Below are 12,480 nucleotides of genomic sequence, written 5' to 3' on the forward strand. Positions count from 1 at the left end.
GGGGCGCGAGCCAAGTGTGTGGGCCTGCAGGGAGTTGGTGGTATCTCCATGTTAGGGTGAGGGAAAAGGACGGAGCTAATTTTAAGGGGTGGAGAGGGATCCAAAACCAGAGGCTTACCTTAGCCTTCCCTCTACACTGGTGTTTCCACCCGTCTGTCCTCATGTTGGGTCAGGGGGCTGCGGGTGGAGCACAGGGCTGACGTCAGACTCCAGAGAATCCGGGGAGTGAGGAAACCCCCTAAGTGGGCCCCCCCCCTCCCGCACATGTGCTCTAACCCTCTCAGGTCCAGGAGACCCAGACCTGCCTCACCCTGTGACGAAATCAGGAGAAATTCCAGACCCTTCCTCCTCTCCTCCCCCATCCTGTTCCAAGCTCCACTGCCTCAGAGCAAGTGGGAGGAAGTGTCCCCCAACTGTAGAGGGGAAACAGGTGCCAAGACAGGCCCCCGATGCCTACAGAGCCACCCCAGCCCGGACTCTCACCTGCCCTCAGGTCGCTCCCGGGGAGAATCCACAGTCTGTAGCTCTCGATGGCTCTGGGGACAGAAAAGGGCAATTCATTGAGCAGCTGGGGAGCCTGGGGGACATGGTCCCATCCCCAGGCAGGGCTCCCCCAGCCACAGACAAGTGGGGATCAGCCACAGGGCCAGGGGAGCTTCCTGAGGCCTCCGTGCTGGTGACCCCGGTCTCCGCCCTGCTAGGCTGTCTCCTATGTCCCGGCCCCAGGCCCTGCCCTGGTCCACACAGCATCACATTCCTCCACGTGCTTCTGGCCCAGGAATATTCTCTCCGGCTCCCTGCTGCCCCCGCCCTTCCGCTGACCTTATACCCTGAGCCCCCCAATCTTGAAGAAACCCTCCCTGTCCACCTGCCCTCCTCTGCGCTCAGCCAGCCTCCTGGTGTGAGCGTCTGAAGGACCCAGGCTGCCCCCCAGCCAGCCTGCCCGGGCCTGCTCCTCCACCCGCTGTGCCACGGTCCCCAGGAGGTGGCCACCGGGCTGCTCTTACCCGCCGCCGCCACCTGTAGAGCAGCAGGCCGCCCACGGCCAGCAGGACCAGGATGACGCTGGGCACCAGCAGGGGGCGGACAAACTCGCCGGCCTGGGGGGTGGCGGACGGCAGCACCCAGCCTACGTCTGTCAAAGGAACGGGGTTAAAATGGGCCTGGGGTGCGGCCGCCCCCTCACTTAGTCCTTTTTCCAGCCCTGTGGTGCTCCTCCGCGCCCGGGTGCTCCTCCTGCCCTGCGGCCCCCCGAGGGGCAGCACACTGTCCCAGGCGTGGCTGCCGGGAAGCCTGGCCTGAGCGGAGAGGGTGGAGGGCCGGCTGAGGCCTCGCGGGCGCAGGAGCAGGGGCCTGGCAGAGCCTGGCTCCTGGGCATCTCTGGGCGGCACAGGTGGACGGTCTGTCTTCTCAGCTGTGTGACTCCGGGCCTGGCCAGTGGGTCTCCCAGGGCCCACCTTGGGCCGGGGGGTGCCAGTTCCATCCGCTGGCGGTTGGCCCTTGGCTGATGCGCGGAGTGGAGATGCTGAGATGAGGTTGCTGTGTCTGATGGCCTCCGCCTGCATGCTGCCTCCTCCCAGCCTGGAGGGGGCGGGCTCTGGGCCTCGGGGTGCAGGCCCCTCACTAGCTTCTCCAGAGGCCTCTTCTAGGGCCCAGTTCGTGCTCAACACGGAGTTGAGAACGTCCTCTATCCCAGAGACGGGGGCTCCAACCGAGGGCTGGGGCTCAGGTGAACCTCCGATGGGGCCTCCCTCGGCGCCTGGGGTCTCTGGTGACTCAAGGGTCTGGCATGTGCTCCTGGGTGGTCGCTGCTTGGCACTGCCCAGGTCCTCTGTGCGAAGGGGCTGCTCACTGGGCAAGAGGGAGCTGTCCTCTTTCCCCTCAGAGTCAGCCCAGGGCAAGCCAGCCAGAGGGGCCATGGCGGGGGCAAGGGGCTGCTGAGGGGAGGCAGAGGCCGGGTCACTGCTAGGGGTGGCTTTGGGGTACAGGCAGTTGCAATCAGGCGTGGTCACCACATCTGAAAGAACCACAGAGGGAGAGAGAAAGACGGAGGAGCTAGAGTCACCAGCCTCCAGCACAGCGTTCCCGGAGGGACCTGAGAGGGTCCCCGCACCCGCTAACTCAGCCCTGGGGCCGAGGTCACGACGGGACTGACACAAGCAGGGAAGGTGCAAATGCAGGGTCTTGTGGGTGAGAACGAAGAGCAGGATTGAGAGGCACAGCGTGGGGGTTGGGGTCGGGGAAGACCAGAGTGCAGCTCTTCCTGGGGTCCCAGGGGGCCAGACGCCAAGCCAGGGGTGAGCAGAGGCCTCAAGGGCTAACACAAGACACCCCCCAAGCCCCACTGCATTGGCTGGAAGCAGCAAGGTGGTGCCATGCACGGCAGGGGCCACGGCCACAGGCGGGAACGGCTGGGGCTGGACTGTGGCCAAGGCTGGAGGCCTTGGGATTGGAACAAGGAGACTGGACTTGGCCACCAGCAGGTGCCAGGTGGCAGCGCTTTAGTCCCTGCCTCGGGGAGCAAGGTTGCACGGACACATGACACGAGACGCAGAGACGAGGACATGGAGGGTGCACGTGTGCAGCCGGTGCCAGCACTGGGCGAGTTTGAATGATGCTCAGACTTCAAATCCAGCCTGTCCCTTGAGGGGACACTCAGGGCATCCTGAGGACTTCGGGAGCCTGGGTATCCTGGTGATTGGCAGCGGGGTTCTCAGAGCCAGGGTCCTGGCTCCCAGGCGGAGCCTCTGCTCTCTCCACGGGACCCCCCGTGTGCTCGGCCGCCCTGTGGAGCCGGAGAGCCTCCATGCCTACAGGGCTCTCCCAGAGGGGCCCCCTTTCCCGCGCCCTAATCTCACAGCCACCAGCATGGTCCTTCTTGATGCCTTGACATGCAGACATATGTAGGTGTACATGCACACACATGTCAGAAGAGACATGTGCCGAGGACCACCCAGAGATGCACGAAGCCACATATGTACACAAAACAAGCACATCTACACACACAGGAGACGAGTAGCAGCCAGGCTGCCTCCGGGGGTCCCCACAGCCCCACGTCCCACCGCCCAGTCCCCAGTCTTCCACACGCTCTCCCCTGCCTCACCCGTGCTGGTCCCTTTGCTGCTTACCTGGGACGGAGCACTTGGCAAAGCTGTCGCTGCAATTCTTGCTGAAAATGCTCTGGTTCATTTTAAGGAGGTTCTTTGTTTCATTAAAGACATTCTTGATCTTCTCCAGCGCCCACAGGGGTGACTCAGAGAAATTTTGGACACAGGCCTGGAAGGAGAGCAGGTCCCCGGGGTGAGGCTCAGCATTGGCCCAGCGTCTTTAGCTTGTCTGTCTAACTTCCGTGGCCTTTCTCACATCTGCCTCCTTTTTCTCTTTCATGTTCTCCCTCCCCTCTCCCCTCGTTTGCAGCAGAATCAGTCCGGAGGCCAGGAGCTATCTCATTTAGTCACGGATATGTGCCAGGCATATGGTCGTTACCTGGGAATCATGCAATGAATGAGAGAGGTGGTTCCTGGCCGAGTTGGACATTGAGTCCAGCAAGGCCCAGGTACCCGAGCCATTGCTACAAGTGCGGTGAGTCCTGAGTGTGAGGGAGTTCTGAATGACCTGAGCGTGTATGACAATGTGCCGAAGAACTGACTGAAAGATGAGCAAAAGGTAACCAGGAAAGGAAGCGGAGTTGGAGAGAACTGTCTAGGCCGTGGGAGCAGACTGTGCAAAGGTCCTGAGGCAGGAAAGAGCCTGGACTGTTGAAAGACGAAAAGAAGGCTAGAATGGCTACAGGACTACCATCCAGGAGGAGAGCGGTGAGAGATGCAGCTGAGAGGGTCAGCGTTGACCTTATCCACAGAGCCAAGGGAGCCCATCTGAGGGGTTATCAGGGAGGTGGGTGGGTGGTGCCGTGGTGTGGAGCATGGCCTGGAGCAGGCCATGGCTGTGGGTCCTTCTCTGGCGATGGTGTGTCTTGGAAGGAGGTCCGAGGCTGCCCCAGCCCCATCTCTTGAGCTACTCTTTTCTCTTCTGCTCGGGGGACGCAGGCTCCCCCACACACTGGAGCGCTGGGACCCCTCACACACACTCCTGCCTTTCCTCCCAACCTCGGCAGCTCCTTCTCCGTCTCCTGACCCGGCTCCGCCACCTGACTTCTACCGCGGGCATTCCTCAGGGCTCCAGGTGGGGGCGGGGGGGGGGGGGCGCCTGTCACACACACCAGGCAGTGCCATGCACGCCTATGGCATCATCTGTGGCCTACTCGCTGGTGACTTCCAGATACCAAGCTTCCCCGAATGGAACTGCACAGGAACCGCCCGGGTAGAACTTTCCTAGGCTGTGAAGTTGTAGGCATCGCTGCGTGCCCATGGCCTGGGCAGAGCAGGCCCCTCATCACTGTGGACCAGATAAACGATGAAAGGCGGCAGGAATGAGAAGACCGGGGCCTGAGCGAGGTGACTCTGGCCAAACGGATGGTCCAGTTTGGACCCATTTCCTCGTCGGCCAGCCTCCCCCAGGCGCCGTAAAGAGCCACCCTGGCTCTCTGGCTTCTTCCTGGAGAAAACGGCCCATCGGACAGAAGGCCCCCGATGCCCACTGTGTCCAAGGCTTGTGCCTTCTCTCCTCAGTAGCCCGAATCCCGCCCCAGTGTCCCTCAGGAGACTAGCTCCTCCAGCCCCCAGGGCGTCATCCCTCCTGGAGTCTGTCCCGTGGGCATTCACAGGGTGGGTGGCTTGTTGAAATGCAAATTCCTGGCCCCACCCACAGACCCACGAATCAGACTCTCTGCAAGCATGTCAAAGTGGCAGCCTGCGGCCCACAAGCAGCGAGTTTGACATGCTTGCTCTAGGGGTGCACACTGGGAATCTGGGTTTTAAATAAGTTCCCCAAGTGAGTCTTAAGAACTTTAATATTGTGAAACCACAGATTTAATACCTCTCTTATTAGAAAAGGCTTCCTCCCTCATCCCACACTCCCTCTGGCGACCTCTGTCTTTGCATCTTCTGGAGCCGAGTTCCGCTCTGTTCACCCTGATCTGCCACCAGCCAGTGACACTGACCTCCACGTGGCCAAATCCCATCCCGGGCTGGGACTTGGGCCTCCTGCTGGTCTCCCAGCCTCCAAACCTGCTCCCACATGCCCTTCTCTGCACAGCAACCAGAAAGGTCTCAACGCCAGCTAGGTCCGGTCACTGGCCTGCTCACCACGCTGCCTCACTCTTTAGGCCAAATCCCACACGGTCAGGACCTCGGGGATCCTCTCCGCCCTTCACTTCCACACCTGGGCCATGCTGCACACCTCTGGGTCCTGAATGTGCACGCTCCTGCTCACCTCAGCCCCCCCCCCCCGCTCCCCCCATCTCTGCAGGCATGCTCGGTTCTGGGATGCTCTGACCAGCCTTGTTGCTTCCTAACTTACCCACCATTGGGCCTCAAAAAATTACTTTCTTCCTCAGAAGCCTTCCCTGGCTCTTCCTCCCCACCCCCTCTTAAATGAGTCCTGTTTCTCCCGCTCAGAGGGGCTCCTTCACGGCCCCCCCTCACTCCTGCAGGTCTTCCCTCCCCCGCTTTTCTCTCCAGCCACGCAGCTCCTGCCATCCGACATGCCACCTGTTTGACCTGTATCTTGTGAACTGTCTCACCACCCCCAAATGTCAGCTCTGTGAACGTGGGGATTTCTGCCCGTCTTTGGGTTCCTGGTGTCTAGCACAGTACGTGACACACAGGAGGCACTCGTTAACTGTTTGTGGGATGAAGGAAGGGTCCCCGTGGCTTGTAATTCTGTTTTGCTTGTTATTGTCCAATGGCTGCCCATCTCATTTGACTGCACGCTCCACGAGGTTTGGAAGCAGGCAGCTCTTGCTCCTGGAGACACTGTCGAGGCCTAGCACTGCGCCTCCCGCACAGCCGGTCCTTAGCAAAGGTGTGTGGATGGAGCAACGAGAGAGAGAGAGACAGAGAGAGAGAGAGAGAGCGAGCAGTGGAGTGGGTGAGGGAAGTGATTGCTCTGCGTGTGGGAGGGCGGGGACCACCACAGCCAGCCCCTGCCCTGACCCAGGGCTCGGGCTCAGGGCCTCCTACCGTGTCCTGCTCCTCGTAGACTGGGGGGAAGCAGTCCTTCAGCCTCACGGAGAGCTCCTGGAGCTTCTCCAGGGCGATGGCATTGGAGGTGTTGTCTTTGAAGCTGATGGTGTCCTCCATGATGTCTTGCGCCAAGAAAAAGGCTTTCTTAATGTAACACACGTGGTCTTCCTGAAAAAGGAGAACCTGGAGTTGATGGTCTGGTAGATGCGCCCACCCCAGCAGATGGAGGGCTGCAGCCTGCCCGACCCCGACCCCGACCCCGGGGTAGGGGAGAGGCTGCTGCCCTCAGCTGGCCTTTGGCTCTCTCTCTTTGGGATCTGGCACCGTGGGGTTTGGGGTGCAGGGAGGGAAATGTGGATTCTGATTAGAGAGAGCTTCACTTTCTGGAAGGAGCATTCCTGGCACCCAATGAATGAAATACAGAGGGCGTTCTTTGCACTGGGAGGTGGCCTCCCAATTTGGTGGAAGTATATATGGGTCAGGTGTGGAGAAACTCAGAGATGGGGACCACTTCTGGGCATCGCGGTGCCTAGGTATGGGGCACAGAGGGGAACAAACTCGGGAATAGGGCTGAGGTGGGGGTGCTGGCCAGGCATTACAGGCTTGTGGGAAGGAAGGAGCAAGGGATGGGGGCAGTGGGTGGGGCCTGGTGCTAATAAACCCCAGGCTAAGCAATCTAGGCTTTCTTCTGGAGGAGGGGGCCCCTGACAAGTTTGGGGGAGGGAAAAGGAAGTAGCAGGTTAGGGTTCCGAGAGCTCCCCTTAGTGGCGGGATGAGGGGTGCACTGGCAGCAGTGAGGACATTTGGGAAGGACTTGAAATTGTCAAAGCAACTGATGGGGAGGCCAACCCAGCATCACTTGGTGTCTGGTTGGGAGGTGGGGTAGGAGGACGAGGGAAAGGGCTGGACCGATCTCCTGGCTGCTGGTCTGTCAGCGAGACGGAGGTGACTTCCATAAGCAAAGCCTGTGCCAGAAGCGTTTGTCTGCCCTGGAGCCAGCCTGCCCGGTGCAGGTCAGACCTCCACCACGTACTAGCTGTGCTCCCTTCATCTCTCTGGGGACCACAAACAAGACTTGTGGACCACATCGCGGTTCCGTCAAGATTAAGTTGGAAAAGCACCTGGCCCATGCCCTGGCCGGTGTTGCTCAGTGGATAGAGCGTCGGCCTGCGGACTGAAGGGTCCCAGGTTCGATTCCAGTCAAGGGCATGTACCTTGGTTGCAGGCACATCCCCAGTAGGGGGCGTGCAGGAGGCAACTGATCGATGTTTCTAACTATCCCTCTCCCTTTCTCTCTATAAAAAATCAATAAAATATATTTTTTTAAAAAAAGGAAAGAAAAAGCGCCTGGCCCATAGGAAGCCGTTGGCATGTGCCCGTCCAGGAAAAGGGAGCAGCAGGGGACTTGAGCCCCTCACCCTGTCCAGCCCTGGACCCTGGCACCCCAGACTTGGGCACCCAGGGGTCCTCACACCTCATCCTGCCCGGCTCTAGGATTTCTCCAGCCCTCATGCTCCCACTCTACCCACCCCGAGGAGTGCATACCCACTGGGGCCTGTAAGTAGCCGTAACTCACCAACTGGTCCTCATCCACGAACTGAAAGGGGATTTTGCACGAGGTCTCCATCTGACTGTCAATCTGTAAGAGAGAGCGGCCGGTGGGGGCAGGGCATCCGCAGCTCGGCTGAGCTCGCTTAACAATGGGGACTAGAGTTTCTGGGTGGATCGGGGTTTGAGCCTCATCTACTTTCCCCAACCACACCTGGAAAGAAAATAGGGGCAGGCCTGTGCCTCTCACATGCCCAAGGGAGGGCTGGCAAAGGATAAGAAGTCTCTTCCTTCTACTTCTACTTTCCCCTCCGTGACAGCAGCTCCTGTGGATGGTAGTGAGCTCCCTGTCACAGCAGGAATTCAAGCAGAGGCTAGACAAATTCTGGGGATTCAGGATCTGTACGAGCTGGGGTTTAACGCCCCGAAAGCCCCTATTGTGCCCCGCAAATACCCTCCCCCCTACCCCAGCAGTGGTTCTGTGATTCTAAGCCTCGGACAGTGGGTCCTGGTCTCCCCTGGGTTTCTGTGGCAGCGACGCGCAGGAGGAAAAGAGGCAGGAGGCCCCAAGCTCAAGGCCCAGGAGCTGGCCTTCACCAGTGGTGCCCCACCCTGCCTGGCTGGCCAGAGGGACGGTCAACGCTCTTCCGAGCAGAACAACAGCCATGACAGCAAACGGACTCTGCTTGGCTGAGCCACGCTGGGAATTGTTGATGACTCTGCTGGCCCAGCTTGGAGGCACAGGCTCCTTCATGGCCAGGGTGACTGGCCATCCCAGCCCTAGGGCTCGAGCAGGAGCCAGGGCTACGAGGGCGGAGGGCTGGGAGTTAGGCCGGAGCCTCCACTCCAAATCTGGGGAGGCCCTGGTGCCAGGCTGGTGTCCCAATTGGGAGCCAGCGGCAACATCTGGACACAGCAGGCAGACTGGGCTGGCTCCTCAGAGAAACATCCCATCGAGGGATAGACAGCAGGCTCCACCTGGAGAATCTGTGATTGACATTCCAGGCAGTCCTTTGCCCAGGCAACCAGTCGGGAGCCCACCATGCCTGTGCCTGCAGGGGGGTCAGAGGCCCTGACCTTCAGAAGGTCAATGAGGGGAGCATTAAGGGAGCCATGTCCTGCACAGCCCTATTTCTCCTTCTGCCACCCGTCTCTTTGACTTTCTCCCTGGCTCCTGCCTCAGTTTCCCCCTGAGGAGAAGGTAGGATAGGCTTAGCCACACACTCACCATCTGCTGCAGCAGCTGCAGGTGTCCGTCCCCGATCATGTGGCTACAGTGCTTCGACTCCTCCTCGGTAATACTCCTGTTCACCAGGAGACAGACCAGCAGTAGCCGGGGGCCCAGCCATGTCTGTGACAGAGAGAGCACCATTTCTCCTCAGCTCTTACTCTCCCCAAGCCCCCCTCCCCCGCCCTCACACCTACAAGGCTACAGGTGCTATCCCTCACCCCAGGATGCAGCCTTCCCCAAATCCAGCTTTCTGGGGATTGCCTAACAGCCCCAGCACAACCTTGCTCTCCCTCGATGACAACCTCAGTGTCGTCTCCTCCAAGAAGCCTTCCCAGATTTACCCAGGCCAAGCCTGACTACACATTGAACTGTAATGAGGACCTGGAAGGGATGCCTACCAGCCTACATTCCAGTTTCACAAGAAACTCCTTGAATGCGGAACTTGCTTCTACCCATTTTCCTGTTCTTGCAACATCAAACACGGAGCCAGGCATCTTATGAGCTGCCCATTCATCTCAAGTTCATGAACATGCACTGGCTTCCAGACTGTGAGCCAGAAACAGATCCCTTGGGCCCAGCCCTTCCTCCCACTTGGTCCCACACAGGTCTGGCTCTGCTACTGGAAACAAATTCAGTTTCGCAGGGAACCTGTCCGGTGCTAGAGACCTTTGGAGTCCTGGGTGTCTGTGTATCAAAATCAACAGGAGGCAGCGGCAATGCCAGCACTAGTCAGTCCGTCCCGACTGACACCTGCCCAGCGGAGCCCCATCAGGCTGTACAGCCAACCAGCCAGCTCTTAACATGGCCAAGATGTTTTCTGAGCTCTCTCTTCTCTTTCAACCCAGTAACTGCTCACCCCCAGAGGAAAGTCAGAGAACTGGCTCCTGACACCCTGTCATTCATTCCCTTTCTTTCCTCTCTCCCTCATCCTCACCCCTTAGGCCCCCCCGCCCGCCCCGGCCCTAAGTCTCCCCCAGATTCAGAGAAATGCTGCTAGGGTGGGGTGAGGGCTGGCACCTTCCTAGGCTCTGGGCTCTGCCTCCGTAACCCAGAGGATGAGACAAATACTGCAAATAAACAGCGCACGGAAAAACACAAGGAGGCTATGAAACAGCCCACAGTGACACTCTGATTTACATATAACTAAAAGCTCAATGTTCGCCAGCTCTCACCAGGGAGAAGAGGCCCTGGCTGGGCTACCAGGGCGGCTGCAGGGAGGAGGGGCCTCAGGGGGCCTGGAAAGATGGGGAGAAATTGGTGGCAGAGAGGAAGGCACAGCATGGCTCCATCCCGGGGAGGGGGAAGGATGCTCAGGAAGACATCCTTGTCCCAGGCACTTCAAGACAGTGATGTTTAAGGGCAGGGGCGGGCGGGGGGGGGGGGGGGCAATGCTTAGCCTCAGAACTGCCTGGCTTTTGGAGCTATTTTAGGCATTGGTGTGAGGACAGTACGGCCAACTGTGAAGATGCCCTGCCCAGGGGGCCCCAATTTAGCCTCAGAGGAGGATCTGAATGGGCACCCGAGGGTTAACAGTCTAGCTTGTATCTGGCTGGGCTGCCTCTTCTCCCTCCTCCTTTCTTCCTCCCCCCCCCCGCCCCCCCAGTCTCGGCCTCTGGGGGCACCCAGGAAGGAATCTCTGCCGAGGGCTCAGAGATGCTGTCCCTCCTCACCTGCCTCCCATCCTGTTCCACCTTCCCCATCAACCAAGTCCCACAGAGACCTTGGGTAAGCAGACCCTCGGCCTGCCCTGTCTAAAACTAGCGCGCCCCCACCCCCTGCCCCAGCCGGGTGGCTCATCATCCCTGTACACCAAAACGCTGGTGTACGACCCCAGGTCAGGTTCGACCCCAGGTCAAGATACACCTACGGAAGGCAACTGATCAATGTTTCTCACTCACTTCGATGTTTCTCAGTCTTTCTCCCTCTCCCTTCCTTTCCCTCTAAAACCCATAAAAACATACCCTCCGCTGAGGATTAAAATACGTAAATAAATAAAATTAAAAAAATAAAACCAGCTCCCTTTGCTTTCCTCCTCTTGCTTCAGCCCCTGTCTCGGCCTTGCTGCGCCTCACCTCGCCCTCCCAGCTGCCTTCTCAGCCCTGTCCCCTCTCTCAGTTGGGCCCTTCCTCCCTGTGGATCTGCTCTGCCCTCCCTCACCCCACCTGCAGCCCCTTCCCCGACCCTGCAGACCCTTTTCCGCTTCTCTTCTCCCAGGCTTCCCCTCCCCTTCTCCTCGGCGGGGAGGCCGCTTGCTGTTCCTTCACATGCCACCCTTCACTTCCAGGAGCTGCGGCAGCTGCTGCTGCCCTCGGCCCATGCAGCCCTAGCAGCTTGGCCCCTGTCCACGGCTCCCTCCGCGACACCAAACCTCCCCCACCTTCCTCTACCACCACCAAGCCCAAGCTCTCCCCAGTGAACTGCGCCGGAATTTGCAAGAAAAAGATCCAGAGCCATCCTCCGGCAACTCTGGGGTCTGGTCCCCCGCAAACAGACCTGAGCCAACCACCCTGGTCCCCAACAGCTCCATCTGTGAGCTGGAACAAGCAGCGGCTTGCCCGGCTCCTTCTGGTGCCAGCAGTTCCTGGGCACAAGCCCTGGCATCCTATAAGTCGGTGACCCCTGAACTCTCTCCATGCAGAAGCGCCCACTCCCCAGCAGGGCCTCCAAGCATGTGCGGGGCGATGAGGAAGGTGCCCCCAGGAAAAGGCGCTACACGCGGTCACAGCCACTGTCCCTTGGCGGTAGGTCCGTCAGAAGGGAGAGGGGCAGGGGCCTCTGGCTGACAAGGAACCCCTCTCTCCCGCCCGCGGGTGGCTCAGTGTGCCCCTCCGTGCAGCGGGGCAAGGAGCCTTCCCTTTCCCAGGGAAGCGCCGCAGCCCCAGGAGCCGCGCAGGGCCGCAGCGGGTCTCAGCACCAGCGCCTGGGGCCGCGGGGCCGCTCGCGTGCAAAGATGGGAAGGCGACCGGAGCCTCTGCAGCCGGGGCCCCAGGAGCCTCTGCAGCCGGGGCCCCGGGAGCCTCTGCAACCGACGCACGCGGGCAGGGCAGCCCGGTCCAGGCACCGCGCAGCCGCCGAGCTCCAGCCTCAAGCCGGCCCCGCGCCGCGACCGCCGCTTACCGTGGGAGGGCAGCGCCCGGCGGCGCCCCGCGCGGTCATACGGGCAGCTGGGTCCCGGCCCGGCGCGTCGGCCGCCCTCGCCTGCTCGCTCGCTCGCTGGCCGCCGCGCAGTCCGCGCCCCGCCGAGGGCCGCGCCGCTGTCCCGGGAGTGCGGAGAGCCGGCGGCGGCGCCGAGAGCACCAGGCAAACTTTCACTTTCCCCAGCCGGCTCCGCCGGCCAGCTCCTCGGCACAGCCTTTTAAGCGACTTAGGCATGTGGTTTATGGGAAATTACGTTGGACAGGCGCCAGACACACACACACACACACACACACACACACACACACACACACACACACACACACAAGCGCACAACACACACACACTCCAGAGGCCCACTGAGCCGCCTCCCCGCCCCCACCCTCGGGCTGGGCTTCCCCGCCCGTCTTCCAGTCGCCTCTTCTGCTGCTCAACTCCGCGCCCTCCGTGCCCTCCAACCCGCCACCGCCGCGCCGCTGGGGA

The 12,480-nt window shown here is 60.5% G+C and overlaps 1 protein-coding gene across 3 annotated transcripts in view; it reads right to left on the bottom strand.

The window, feature by feature from the left end:
• Positions 1–12,215, bottom strand: part of CSF1 (colony stimulating factor 1) — a 17,450-nt gene extending 5,235 nt beyond the window's left edge. For 2 of the 3 annotated variants that reach the window (XM_080647734.1, XM_080647735.1), the window contains exons 1-8: positions 11,980–12,215; positions 8,860–8,982; positions 7,660–7,722; positions 6,081–6,251; positions 3,129–3,276; positions 1,008–2,017; positions 484–536; positions 119–177 (exon numbers count right to left, since the gene is read on the bottom strand). In XM_080647734.1, coding sequence (XP_080503860.1) covers positions 132–177; positions 484–536; positions 1,008–2,017; positions 3,129–3,276; positions 6,081–6,251; positions 7,660–7,722; positions 8,860–8,982; positions 11,980–12,018 — 1,653 coding nt within the window. In that variant the 5' untranslated portion in view covers positions 12,019–12,215 and the 3' untranslated portion in view covers positions 119–131. The remainder of the gene's footprint in view (positions 1–118; positions 178–483; positions 537–1,007; positions 2,018–3,128; positions 3,277–6,080; positions 6,252–7,659; positions 7,723–8,859; positions 8,983–11,979) is intronic. The other variant, XM_080647736.1, reaches the window with a different exon arrangement.
• Between the last annotated feature and the right edge of the window lie 265 nt (positions 12,216–12,480).

This window comes from Plecotus auritus (genome assembly GCF_963455305.1).
Source record: "Plecotus auritus genome assembly, chromosome: 12".
NCBI lineage: Eukaryota > Metazoa > Chordata > Mammalia > Chiroptera > Vespertilionidae > Plecotus > Plecotus auritus.